The sequence below is a fragment of the Centruroides vittatus genome, unplaced genomic scaffold, assembly GCF_030686945.1.
Source record: "Centruroides vittatus isolate TY-2023 unplaced genomic scaffold, ASM3068694v2 contig_888, whole genome shotgun sequence".
In the NCBI taxonomy this organism is placed as follows: Eukaryota; Metazoa; Arthropoda; class Arachnida; order Scorpiones; family Buthidae; genus Centruroides; species Centruroides vittatus.
Window position 1 is genome coordinate 136,285 of NW_027122579.1, and position 14,353 is coordinate 150,637.

Genomic DNA, 14,353 nt, shown 5'->3' on the forward strand with positions numbered 1-14,353 from the left:
ATTTAATTTAAAGATAAAATCAATTTTCAGTATTTAAAAAAAATAAAACTTTTATCTAAATAAACATTTGGAAATGAAATCTTCAAGATTCCACTTCCAAATGTTAAAATAAAAATAATTCTAACATACACATAAAATTAAAATTCTGTTCAATTTTGAGTTGAGAATTCATAGATTTTTAAAGGATTTAATACATTTTTCTAAATCAAAAATGAAAAATAAAAATAAAATTGATGGAAAAAAAACTGCTTTTTAACATATTTTTACATTTCATTATAATTAAAAGGTGACTACCATAAAATAAGTATTGAACTAATAAAAATTGGATTATAATACATTATGTAAACTTGTCCACTTCTTAAGAGGGATTTTATTATGTAAACTATTGAAAAATATACTTACAGATATTATATTCAGCATATTTATTTTTCATTCAATTTATTGTTTTTAATATTTTTAAAAATAAATATATTAAAATCATTTTTTAATATTTATAATTAAAAAAAGTTCATTTTTCAAAATTTAATTAACACTAATACAATAAAACTTTATTGAAATTTAATGCTATATTATTGCAAACTATATTTTTCTAGAAGATAAATGGTCATCTATATAATTACATAATGTAAGAATTCATAGTCTTCTGACTATTCATATTATATAAAAATACTAAAATAGCATTTCTTTTGTATATGAATCCTTTTAAGTAAACTTTATCTATCAGTGAAAATCAATAAAAAATATAATTCTCCAATTTTATTTCAAAATATGATAATTTTTAATAAATAATTATTATTGTTATTGTTGCTATTAACCTACTTTTTTATATATATAATTTAGAATACATCCAATAAATAAAATATTTTCATTTATAAAAGTTATTTTAAAACAATGATAATGAATTCTTTAAGACTTTCTTAAAAAAATTCTCTAAGAAATATTTCTTAAGTATATCATATTTAACCTAAATTTACATATATTCTACAGAATTAAATAATTGAAATCAATCTGTCTTGATTAATAATACATATAAAATTACAAAATATTACAAACTGTTAAATTTTTAGATGGACATTAAGCAAATCTTGTTGTTAATAATACTTTTTCATTTTTAGTAAACTATAAAATATTTGTATTTATCTATTTTTTTTTTTTTTTTAAATAATTAATTTTAACTTAATAAAATGGTATTATGTTCAAATCTTAGTATAAACAATCTTTTTAAATCTCTGAAACAATATTTCAATAAACCTTTTTAACAGCTGTGATGAGTATTCAGATAGGTATTGAATGACAGACTTTCAATGATGTGTATTATTAAATTCAGCAATAAAGATGGAAATAGGGTGATATATGATTAAAAATATTTCATATTAAAACTAAACTTCATATCAAGATTTCTCCTATGTAACTATTTCAATAATAAACAAATGTACTTTTAAAGTAAGTTACAATGTCTTATCAGATAAACTTCACTGATTTTCTGCATAAAAAAACATGATCAGTGACTAAAAAACAAATTTAAAATCAGTTAGCAACCTTGAACTTACTACATTCTTCATCTAAATATTTATTTTTAAATTCATAGATTAAAACTCAGTATCATAATTTATATCTTAATTTAAAAAAAAAAAAATTATTTCAGTTAAATGAAAAATAAAAAATCAACAAAAACATATTTTTGATTTAAATCTTAACAGAAACTAAAGAGAAAGAATTTTTAATTAAATAAAATTTACATTATAACTGAAATAACAAAATTTATGTCAAAAGTATATCAAATGATATAATTTTGTTATTAGATTTATTATCCATAAAATGGAAAAATTTTATAAATAAAAATCTCTTATATTAGTTACAGCTGAAAATAACTTATGACAAACTAATTCTAATAAACTTCATAAAAATCATTCTAAAAATACATTAATCTATCAAAGCTTATTAAATTTATAATCTTACCTGTCCACGATTGACAAATCCATGTTTCTCAGCAATTTCATTAGCTACAGATTCACCCCCTCTAATTTTAACAGCAAATTCATTAATATAAAGACGTTCAGCTGCATTCATAAAATACACTAAATAGTATAAAATAACAATTACTATATATTTTAATGATAAACTACGTATAAACGTTCTCGTCCACAAAAACGTGGACGAAAATATATGATTGATCATGTTTAAATATTATCACAAATCGTTCATAATTCAAAACTTAAAAAAAAGAATGATCAACCAAAAATCATTCGTTCTAACTAGTCATTCATTGAAATTTAGCCTATTTATATTATTGTAGTAGAATAACCACGTGTAGCTGACAAACCGATCAGCTGATTCAAAAGTAGAAAACTTATCGACGAATTAAATCGAATAAACTGCTTCTATAAAACTGTTGCCACTTTGAGAAGAATGGGAGACCTGTCTGGAACTCGCTGTACCATCTGAATGGATGCAGTCATTCTGAAAACATAGTTTTCATGACAGTAGTCGTCACTCCTTACACAATTACGTGACCTCCTACGTAAGCATTACTCCCAGAGATGGCTGCCACACGTATCCCTCTTCCGGCGAAGAAAGTAAACGTAATTTTATTTTTTTATTTTTTATTTCTACGAAAGAAAATATATTATAAAATTACTAATAACTATTACTACTTATAATATTTCAATTAAAAAAAATGTAATTCGAAACTTCATAATTATGTTCAAACTATTTATATGTTTTAAATTATTTATTATATCGTGCTTTTATGAATACTTGAATACAATATCGATATTTGTGTCTAATGTTAACAGTTCTAGAATTTGTATTCCGAAAAAAGATTTTATTGCTCGTACATGTGCCCACTAAAATTCACCGTGAAGAAACCGTAACAAAATAATAGAAGTCAATCCTGTTTTTCAGTCGCTACGATGAAAAATACTGTTTTTATTTTTCGCTGAATGTACTGTAGTGTCTTTTAAGTGATAAGTTTTAAGCCCGAGTAAATAAAATAAAGTAGGCATTAGCATTGTTGTATTGTTTTAAACAACAAAAAAAACCGATTTGTGGAACACAGATTTTGGTCACTAGTGTACTGACAAATATCTCAAATTAGGTTACGACGATTTTAGAAAAATTTTACGACACGCTTGATCTATTTTTAATCTCTTTTACTTTATTATAAATTCAAATTTATTTATAAGATAATATTTAATACAAAGAAAATGTTTTATCAATTTGTTCAAAGTTTTGGTATAATTTTATTCCGAAATAATTTCATATGAAATATTTTTTAACGTAATTCTTCTGCAAGTATATTTTTTGATTAAACACTTACTTAGCTCAATAACTGAAGAAGATGGTGAAATTTTAAACTTTTTAAATAAATTGTTAAATACTTTCTATTTACGTTAAGTCTGGAATACAGTAAGCAGTTTTATTTCCATCATTATATACAGATAATTTCCATATATAGGTCTAATATTTATTTAATAATTGTTACAGTGAAAGCGGGTGGTCAGTCAATGTACTGTACATTATTACTAGTGAATATACAATACATCTTCATTAAAGTAATCAGTGAATCTGTATTACAGCATTCACAAGATCTCAATTTTCGGCTTGCCCCGAAAAATTGATTGCTGAATGTGAAGTTCCTCAGACAAAACTGTTATTTTAAAGACGATTGTATCTGCCCAATCTTGCAATACAAGACAAAGCTTTTTCAAACGTTCTTGCACTTTAAAAGACTATGAAGTGTAAATACAAGAAAAATGACATTTTATGCACTTCTAAATGTCATAACTCTTCGACTTGCTGTAATAAATAAAAACGTTAATTAAAAGGTTTTTCGTTTAATTTTAAATTTACTTTTCATAACTTCAGCTCGTAAAAATTAAAAAAACAAACAAGCAAACACACTAGAAAGACGGTATACAATCACTAGCAAATATGGATTAATTGTTTTAAAATGAACGATTTGTTTCATATCAACTGATTATTTTACTGAAGGTTTACATTCACTAGTACTATTCACGTTCACTGTAACATATATATCGGTAATAGCGAATCCAGAAATCTTTAGAGGAGCGTGCAGAAAGGAAACAGAATGCCTTTAAAAAATTTTATTAACTAAGGTACCCGAATTTACTCGGGGAAATTTCTTCAGAAGGGATGTACCCTGTGACTCTCTAAATCTTCCCCTGTATACTGGGTCCGAAATATGTCGCGCAGCATACCCAAAGTATGCTATGATGGAATCTAACCCTTGGATGACCAGAGGTACAATGGTACTGTACGTACATTTGGTTACTCCATGGATGACATAAAACGAGGACTTTTCCAGTAACTACCGAGTTGACTGAAGTGACCAAATCATCCGCCACCAGATAAAGAAATCTGACGAATCTGAAATGACAAATTCGTTGCTCAATAACGAATTTAAACTCTTATATTCATCAAGAGGAGTTATTTCGAGTTACTTTCACACTCTCTTTTGGTAAACGAAATCAACATAGAAAGGCACCATTATCCAATCGTACCAAGTCATTTCTTCTTAGAGAAATGATCCGTTGACTTCGTTCCTCACATAATGGAGGTTCTATGTTGTACAGTCCTCACGATGTTAAATCACTTGACCCCCGAAGATTCAGTTACGCCCCTACATTACATATCGAGTTAGCTTATCCTACAAGACATGCCTCAACTCCTGTGGTGTGCAAGTAGATCGCTTGCCTCTCATCCATCCAACAAGAATTGAAATCTTACTAAAGACTATCAGGACCTCCAAAGTGTATGAATGTTCGCTACACAATCCTCTTGTTTTTCAGATTATTGTGCCATTTCAAGACCTTGTTAAAAAATGTTTTGTGAATTTTCGTAGTCGCGACCACCGTTATCTCAAGGCCAGAACATTAGAAGTACGACGTCACAATACCGTCCTAAGCTCCTACTTAAAAGTTCATACAGTAAAGCTGGTTAATTATAATATAGCAAAAATTGCATTTAGTACTGTATATTATATTTAAAATATTTAAAGATTTAATATTACTTTTAAGTTAAAATCAGATGGTGTTAAATCTTTTAACATAGCTTCCTAAAAATGAATATTTGCTCTGTTATAATTAACCAGCTTTAAAGTATAAACATCAAACCAAAATTTAACCAGATACTGTATAAAGTAGGAGCTTGGAACGGCGTATGCAACGTCATACATCTGGCCTTGAGATTACAATGGCCGCGGCACAGCCCTCTTGTTTTCCAACTTATTGTCTTATTCCATGATCTTGTTACGAAATGCCTTGTGTTTGGTGTTTTTCTTTTCTCAATAAAAGGTCAAATGAAAATATGAAGCTCAGGAGAGTTTGTACTGTATAATAAAGTAATGTTTAAAAAGTCTTTGGCTAAATGATGTTCGGTTCGATCCATCGAATCGAGGTATTGACGAAAATCTAGATTTAATCTCTATTCACAATGTTCGGTTGTATTGATAAATTATCAGAAGAAAATAAAAATAGATATTTAAAAGAAAACTTCAAATCTGTTATTTGAATGACTGTTCGTGTCATTTTTCAGGATGTGAATGGAAAAATGAATCATCTATGTGGTCTAAGATAGAATGAATGGATATAATTATTTGACAAATTGTTCGTTTACATATTCACAGAAAAAATTAAGACATTGGAATAAGTCTTGAAACCTACAATTTTTTCAATCAGCGTTTTGTGTAGTTATTAAATATTTTTAACTGTTTTCGGCTCTTGCATTTGATGTTAGGTGATTGTGAAAATATTAAAGATGATATAAATAGAATAATTTGTGTCAGAATTTTGTTCTCTGCGAATTTTAACAATACGCAATTAATAACAAAATTTTCCAGAGCAACTGTGCATAGCATTAAAATTACTTTTACTTTTTTTTAAAATGAAATCTAACAAAACAAACAATTTTTTTTTTATTTAAGAAAATAGATTCAAAATAACAGTTTAATTTGTTAAATGTTGTGTATATAAATACAGGGAAATTTTACACATTACTTTCCCTGCAATGATATAATTTAAATTTAAATTTAAACTTAAATTTTATTTTACTTTATTTCCAAGGAAAGTAATGTATAAAATTTCCAAAAACATTTGAGACCTGTTATATACTTGACAAAAATTCAAATTCGATTGCATATGCAGGATTTATCAGTCAAATATTTTATCAGTGATTTTTACAGCGAACACTGGAAACGAAGACGAAAATGCTGTATATATATGATGGGCTATAGATTCTTCGGAAAAGTTTTATTTTCACATTAATTTAAATCAAATGACAGAGACAAATCATGGAAGTAAATAATTAATTGTTATCTTTACAAACAAATGTAGAAAAATGATTATCTATATATATAATCGAGACGAGTTGATGATGATGATGATGATGATGATAATGATGATGTTAAAGTTAAATAATGTCAAATTATGAAATAGAACATTTCAGTAAATAACTCTTCGGAAAAACATTTCAATAAGAAATTATTAAATATTTTTAACTGTTTTCGGCTCTTGCATTTGATGCTAGGTAATTGTGAAAATATTAAAGATGATATAAATAGAATAATTTGTGTCAGAATTTTGTTCTCTGAGAATTTTAACAATACGCAATCAGTATATCAGTATATCAGAATATTGAAATTATTAAATTGTATCTATAATACTGATATTATTGTGAGGAATTTTTCGATAAAGTTTTGTAATTTGGGAATATTTTGCATCCACTTTGTGGATTATTGACAATATAAATCTGACAACCTGCTTATGCAATCATCTGTTATTCACGTGTTTTTTTTTTCTTCTTTTTTTTACGGTAGAAAATTCGAATTGCTAGAAGAAAACTTGGAATTTTCCTTTGTTAAGAAATTTTTCTCTAATTGACAAAATAGTAAGTCGAAAATCTTTAAATCACGTTAGAATAAGACTAAAGATTTAAATAGTATAAGTTAATTTATTTTTATGTTTTATTTCAAATTACAGTTATACCTCGCCTTACGTCGGTAATTGGTTCCAGGAGAGGCGACGTAAGTCGAATTTACTTGTGTAGTTACGACGTAACAAACGACGTATAATCGGGAACGACGTAACTCGAAACGACGTAAGTCGAGGTATACCTGTACTGTGGTTTATTAATAACTAATCCTTGCTTTCAGTCGGAGTCAAACGATAACGGGGACTTGAGGCAAAATACATGGGAGCACTATAGCAAATTATATTATTTACATCAAAGTGATGGAAGCAAACGAAAAAGAAATATTGTTCAGGTGCCTCTACTTCCTTGAGACCCAGCACCGTTCATGACAATATGTAACTTTAAGGCCGGATGGCCGAGCGGTCAAGGTGGCAGCCTACCGCTCTGGGGGACCCGGGTTCGAATCCCGACAGGCCGAAAAATCCCCAGGAATTTTTCGGGAGGTGGTCCGTCCGGATATGTCGGGCCCCGTTCCTCACCACCCGGTCGCCCCATTGTGGGCCTGGCCGAACCCATAATGGCTTGCAAAAAGAGGCCCTCTTAGTGCCCACAGGGCGGAAAGAGTTAAAAAAAAAAAAGGGCGGAAAGAGTTTAAAAAAAATATATGTAACTTTAGTTAGTGCCTCTATTCATAAAAGAAATCGTTTACACATACGATTTTTTACGAGAGTTACTCGTAAGTGTAAACTCCACTTTTAAAATGATTTTTCTAGGAAGGCGTTCAGTTTACGACCTATCTAGACGTTGGAATTCTACTAATTGCTGAAAGTAACATGGAACACGTTGAGCGTTACATAACCGAACTGAAAATGGCTGATTTGAGAACTTTGTTATTTGAAGTTACGAATAATGATGACATAGAGGTTTTCATGATGATAATGGGCGATTTACCTTTAAAGAGAGAATGTAAGAGTTTAATCGAATCTTATATAAAATTTTTAAAAAATTCGTAGCCAAATTGCATTGAGAATTGCGTGGAAAATTAATTTCATGTTATGGTTTTCATAAATTCAAAGTTTATTTTCTAAGCTACTTACCATTTTGTAACGCAGTATGTGAAGAACTTTAACCATAATTTTCTTATTTATGTCTAAAAAGTTTAACGTAACTAATCCATTACAGAATACCACCATCTTGAAAAGTTCTTCTGATTTATCTTTTGATGACCAATTCAAAATCCAAGGCCGGTTTATACTTCGTGAGAATAGAAAAGAGAAGAGAATACGCTTTAGTATCGTTTTCTCGCAACATTTCCTATATTACTAGCTGACCCGGCCACGCGTTGTTGTGGCTCAAAATGTATCTATTATAAATGTATAACACTTCCTCCGTGGGGGGAATTTCAAAAAATCCCTTCTTAGTGTACATTCTCTTGACGTACCCTATTAAAACGCAATCAAAAACTCATCTAAAATAGTATAATAAAAGCCGAGTTCTTCACAGTAAGCCTTGTGGCCGCCAGTGCCAGATATCTCGAACACTGTGTGGCAACACTTCCAACGAGAGTTGGCTGGCAACGTGAAAGAGAGGTACGAAAGTTCGTTGGATTTGCCCGGGTGTTGCCCGATGATGTCGGTGACAGTTCTCGCCTTTTTAATAAAGGTTTTTTTGTTACTGTTCGTGTTTGACTGCTTAGCGTTAATTCTAAAGATCAGTAGGATCGAATGACAAAGTGGTGACCCGAACGTGATCCGATTAATGAACTACCTGGACTTTCGACTGAATTGGATAGCGAACAACTCTGTGTCTATGAAGGAACATTTTTTAACAGGACATGCAGGTATGATCAGTTTCTGAATCGTAAATTCAATAAGAAGACTAAGAGTACGTGACTTGGGCTAAGCCTAATCCAAGACTATCCTGCTTTCCTTGTAGCTGCATAGTTAGGCGCCCGAAATGGCAGAACAGAACGAATTGGAAATCGGACGTGTACAGGCAAAAATGCCTATCTTCACTAAAACCAACATCAAATTATTTTTTGTGCAGCTAGACGCAGCTTTTGCCATTAATCGGATTACAAGTGAGAACACTAAATACAACTATTTAATCAATTCTCTGGACGCGGAGATTCTATCTAACGTCAGTGACTTAGTATTTGACCGTCCAGCTGAGGCTCCGTTTACTAAACTCAAAGATCGACTCCTCGAAATTTTTCAGAACTCCGCTGCTAAAAGGCTAAAATTCTGCTTGAAGATCTGGCGTTAGGGGATCAGAAACCCAGCGTTTTACTCCGTAAAATGAGAGAGCTTTCAGCGGGCAAGATTACCGAAGAATTTCTTAAAAACTTGTGGCTCCAATGTCTCCCCAAAAATATTCAGACAGTTCTGGCTGTTAGCGGTGATAAACTAGACAAGCTAGCCATCCTTGCTGACAAGGTTGCTGAACTTACAGAACCAACCCAACTGGCCAGCATCAACTTAGAAACCGAAAATCCCGTAATCAAAAATCTGGAAATGCAGATTTTAGAACTCACAACGAAGGTTGCAGAACTTAATATATCGCGTACTGTTCGTCCCCGTTATCGTAGTAGAGAGAGAAACCGACATGACCCGAATGCGAGGTATCGCATTAGTTCACGCTCTCGAGGAAGAAGCCTCAGTCGTCAGGGATATTGTTACTACCACGATAAGTTTAGATCAGCTGTTAGGAAATGTCGTTCGCCGTGTTCCTTCGACCGAACTGCTGATCAGGGAAACGAGCGCAGCCAGCAGCAGTAACGGCCTGGCTCCTAAATATAGCCATTTGTTTGTGTATGACAACAAAACTGGCCTAAATTTCTTAATTGATTCTGAAACAGATTTATCGATCATTCCCAATCGCACTAAGAATCAGCCTACAAAGGTTGAATTGTATGCTGCCAACGACTCTAAAATCTCGACGTATGGAACAAAAGTGCTAGAACTTGACCTCAACTTAAGACGTTCTTTCAGACGGGAATTTACCATAGCTGATGTGCAGAAGCCTATAATCGGTGCAGACTTTTTGGCCAAATTTGGACTCATTCTCGATATCAGAAACAGATTACTGGTTGACCCTCTGACTTCCCTTACTACACGAGGAAGATATTATACAGGACCACCTACTTCAGTCAAAACTATAATCAGCAATTCTCCAATGCAGGATATCCTCAAGGACTTTCCACATCTCACTCGTCCTCGACCGTTTTCAGAAAGTCAGGCACAACACAGTGCATTATATCGAGACACACGGTCCACCCGTATTTGCTAAACCTCGTAGATTGCATCCGGCTCAGCTGCAAGTAGCAAAGCAAGAATTCCAGCACATGATGGAGCTAGGTATATGCAGACCATCAAAGTCCAACTGGGCTTCTCCCCTCCATATGGTGCCGAAGGGCCATAACGATTGGAGACCTACTGGAGACTATTGTGCCCTGAATAGGATAATTGTTCCCGATCACTATCCAGTGTCACACATCCACGATTTTGGTCAAAATCTACATGGAGCCCGAATATTTTCCAAGATCGATTTGGTTAGAGCCTTCCACCATATACCAGTTAACCCAGATGATGTGCCAAAGACAGCCATTACAACGCCATTTGGGCTATTTGAATTCATTTTCCTCCCTTTTGGTCTCTCCAACGCAGCCCAATCATTCCAACGATTCATGCACGAAGTTCTGCAAGTTGTTTTTCAAACCTAGATGACATCCTCATCGCTAGCACTTCGTGGGAGGAACATAAGATGCACATGCGGCAAGTGTTTCAACGCCTTGACAAGTACGGTCTGCAAATCAATGCATCCAAGTGTACTTTTGCTGCCCCACATGTATTATTCTTAGGATACATGGTGTCTCTCCACGGCATTATGCCACTTCCAGAACGTGTATCTGTCATAACTCAACAGAAGCGACCACAGACCCTCAAACAACTGAGAAGGTTCTTAGGCATCTTGAACTTCTATCGTAGGTTCCTACCCCATGCGGCCCATCACCAAGTTCCTTTACACGACCTACTTAAAGGAGCAAAGAAAAACGACCAGCGCGAGATTAAATGGACTGACAATTCGTTTCAGGCATTTGAGTCATGTAAGTCACAATTAGCAGAGGCCACCTTACTACATCATCCTTCACCAAGCACTTCCCTTGTACTTCACGTCGATGCATCTGATTCTGCTGTGGGCGCTGCCCTTCATCAAGTTACAGCACAAGGTCTCCAGCCACTGGCGTTCTTTTCCTGCAAACTGAGTAACTCTCAGCGTCAGTATTCTGCATACCACCGAGAACTTCTGGCTGTGTATTTGGCTCTGAAACATTTCCGGTTTATGCTGGAAGCACGACAGTTCACCATTTACACAGACCAGAAACCATTAACGTTTGCCTTCCAGCAACGACACGATAAGTGTACACCCCGTCAGTTGAGACATCTTGACTTTATAGGACAATTCTCAACAGACATCAGACACATAAAGGGAATCGATAACGTTCCAGCTGATGCTCTTTCCCGTATTGAATCAATTAGTAGCCCATCTATAGATTGTAGCAAAGTTGCAACAGACCAACAGCAAGATCCTGAGCTCCAGTCTCTCCTGACTTCAAGTGACTCATCACTTGTACTTAAGAAGTTTAAACTTCCTGATAGTGATGTCGAAATTTACTGTGATGTATCGACAGGTCGCATTCGTCCATACATTCCGTCTAGTTATCGTCGCACTGCTTTCAACACTGTCCATAACCTGTCACATCCAGGTGTAAGGAGCTAAACCAGATTGGTAAAAGCAAAATTTGTTTGGCCATCCATCAGTAAAGACTGCCAGACATGGTCTCGCACCTGCATTTCTTGTCAGAGGTCGAAAATCCAGAGACATGTCGCTAAACCTTTGGGAACCTTTCCTGTTCCAGACACCAGATTTTTAAATATTCATATTGACATTGTTGGTCCATTGCCACCTTCCAACGGCTCAACATATTGCCTCACAATCATCGATAGATTTTCTCGTTGGCCTGAAGCAATCCCGTTGCCAGATATAGCAGCTGAAACAGTAGCTTCAGCCCTGTACTCAGGCTGGATATCTTGCTTTGGAGTGCCTGCCCAAATAACATCTGACCAAGGACGGCAATTCGAATCTGGCCTATTTAAATCCCTCACTCAACTTCTTGGTACCCAAAGAGTTAGGACAACAGCATACCATCCAATTGCAAATGGCATTGTTGAACGCTTTCATCGTTTACTTAAAACTGCCATCAAGTGACACTCTACTGAAATATGGACGGATGTGCTACCAACAGTTTTGTTAGTATTGCGAACTGCGCTCCGTGAAGACACCAACACTACCGCGACTGAGATGCTCTATGGCACCAGCCTCCGACTGCCTGGAGAATTCTTCGTCCCTGGTCCTCAGGACGTCAATCCATGTTTTTTCGTCGAAAAACTCAGGACGATGATGGCAAACTTAAAACCAGTGCCTGTGGAGCACCACTCCTACCGCAACCCATTTATCCACAAAGAACTCAGTCATGTTCCCCCGTATTTCTTCGCAATGATGCTGTACGGAAGCCCTTGCAGCCTCCATACGATGGACCCTACGGAGTCGTGTCACGTGGTAGCAAGACATTCACTCTATGCATAAAGGGAAAAGAAACTGTAGTTTCTATTGATCGACTGAAACCGGCTTTTATTCTCGCAGCGAGTGAGTCGGACCAGTTACCCCCAACGTCTCCAATGCCAAGACCAGCGACGACTAAACATACCAAAGACAATCCCAACGCGACAAACTACCACGCGCTCTGGCCGACATGTATCCTTTCCCGCTCGTTTCGTGTCGCAGACACTGGTGGGGGAGTTAGCTGTGGCCGCCAGTGCTAGAGATCCCGAACACTGTCTGGCAACACTTGCCAACGAGAGTTGGCTGGCAACGTGAAAAAGAGGCGCGAAAGTTCGTTGGATTTGCCTGGGTGTTGCCCGAGGATGACGGTGACAGTTCTCACCTTTTTAATAACATTTTTTTTTTGATACTGTTCGTGTTTGACTGCTTAGCGTTAGTTCTAAAGATCAGAAGGATCGAATGACAAAGCCTTAATCCTGTCCCTTTCCCCGCTGGGGAATATCGAAAAATCCCTTTTTAGTGTATATTCTGTTGACGTAACCTATTAAAACGCAATTAAAAACGCAAAAAACTGCATGTAAAATAGTATAAATAGAAGCCGAGTTCTTCATGGTGAGCCTTAATCCTATCCTCTCCCCCCAGTGGGGGGAATTTCGACATGTATATTATATAAAAACACGTGCGTATTCGAATGCAATGTGGTGTCAAAATTTTAAAGGAATCGGTAGAAACAAACAAACGTTATATTTTATTTATATAGATAGATAGAAAATGTTTTGCTTTAGTCCATTCTCACAGAAAAGCATAATGCCTCACAGAAAAGCAAACTTAGGTCGTCGGAAGTTAGCGCCATCTGTTGGACATAAAAGCCTTAATCTATATATAAATATATTTTTGAAAGGGGGGAAATGTTGGTCTTCACATATACCAGAAACCTTCGCGGGAATGTATTAAACTTCCCGAAGTTTCATGGCAATCGGATAAATGGTGTGGTAATGCATGAAGGACAAACACACAGACAACAGACATACATTTGTTTTTATATATATAGATTATTATTTTAACTCTCCACCTCTCCACCCTTTGGGCACTAAGAGGGCCTCTTTTAGCAAGCTCATTATAGATTCGGCCAAGTCCACAATGGGGAATGTGGGTAGTGAGCGGCGGGGCCCGACATATCCAGAAGATCTAATCCCGAAACATTCCTGGGATTCGTTTCCGGGTCCTTCAGAGCAGTAGATTCCGTTCGGGCACCGGCCGTCTCAAAGAATATTATGTACGGTACAATGCATTCCATTATTTACCGATCTCTATCATACTTTAATCATTTTTTTTAAATATGGAAATGAGAACTACAAAGCTTTTACATTAAATTTATAAACGTTTTGATATCGTGATTTTAATAATAATTATAATAGTTTGCTCGTGACTGACGTTGAATTTTTATAGTAAATGAATTCTTTATTTCCGCCAGATGGCTAATGAATCTTTCATGTAAAATAAAACAGCCAAGATGTCTGATCGAGACGAACTCGAGGTGAGTTGGAAGGAAAACAAGCGTTGAAATTCTTTTTAAATGTTGAAATTGTTTAGAAGGGATCTTTAATTTGCCATTAATCTACGGTATTATGATTTCCTGGAATTGCGAATTAATACAAAGTAATATCTTAAAAAACAGTTAATTTCCTTACTGCTGTTAAGCCTAATGTTAAAAATTAAGTGAACATTTCGTTTATTTATTATTTTAATAATTATAAGATAGTTTTATGATAAACACTTACAAATATATTATTTATGTATG

General features: G+C 34.3%; 2 protein-coding genes across 4 annotated transcripts in view; one reads left to right on the plus strand and one right to left on the minus strand.

Moving 5' to 3' along the window:
- Fur2 (furin-like protease 2) overlaps nucleotides 1-2,545 on the minus strand; it is a 121,358-nt gene extending 118,813 nt beyond the window's left edge. For both annotated transcript variants that reach the window (XR_010882094.1, XM_067280636.1), the window contains exon 1: nucleotides 1,960-2,545. Coding sequence is in view for 1 of the 2 variants with exons in the window: in XM_067280636.1 (XP_067136737.1) it covers nucleotides 1,960-2,178 (219 nt within the window). In the remaining variant the exon portion in view is untranslated. The remainder of the gene's footprint in view (nucleotides 1-1,959) is intronic.
- An 11,492-nt stretch (nucleotides 2,546-14,037) lies between these two features.
- Nucleotides 14,038-14,353, plus strand: part of Su(var)2-10 (E3 SUMO-protein ligase Su(var)2-10) — a 138,207-nt gene continuing 137,891 nt past the window's right edge. The window contains exon 1 of one of the 2 annotated variants that reach the window (XM_067280637.1): nucleotides 14,038-14,089. In XM_067280637.1, the coding sequence (XP_067136738.1) occupies nucleotides 14,066-14,089 (24 nt within the window). In that variant the 5' untranslated portion in view covers nucleotides 14,038-14,065. The other variant, XM_067280638.1, reaches the window with a different exon arrangement.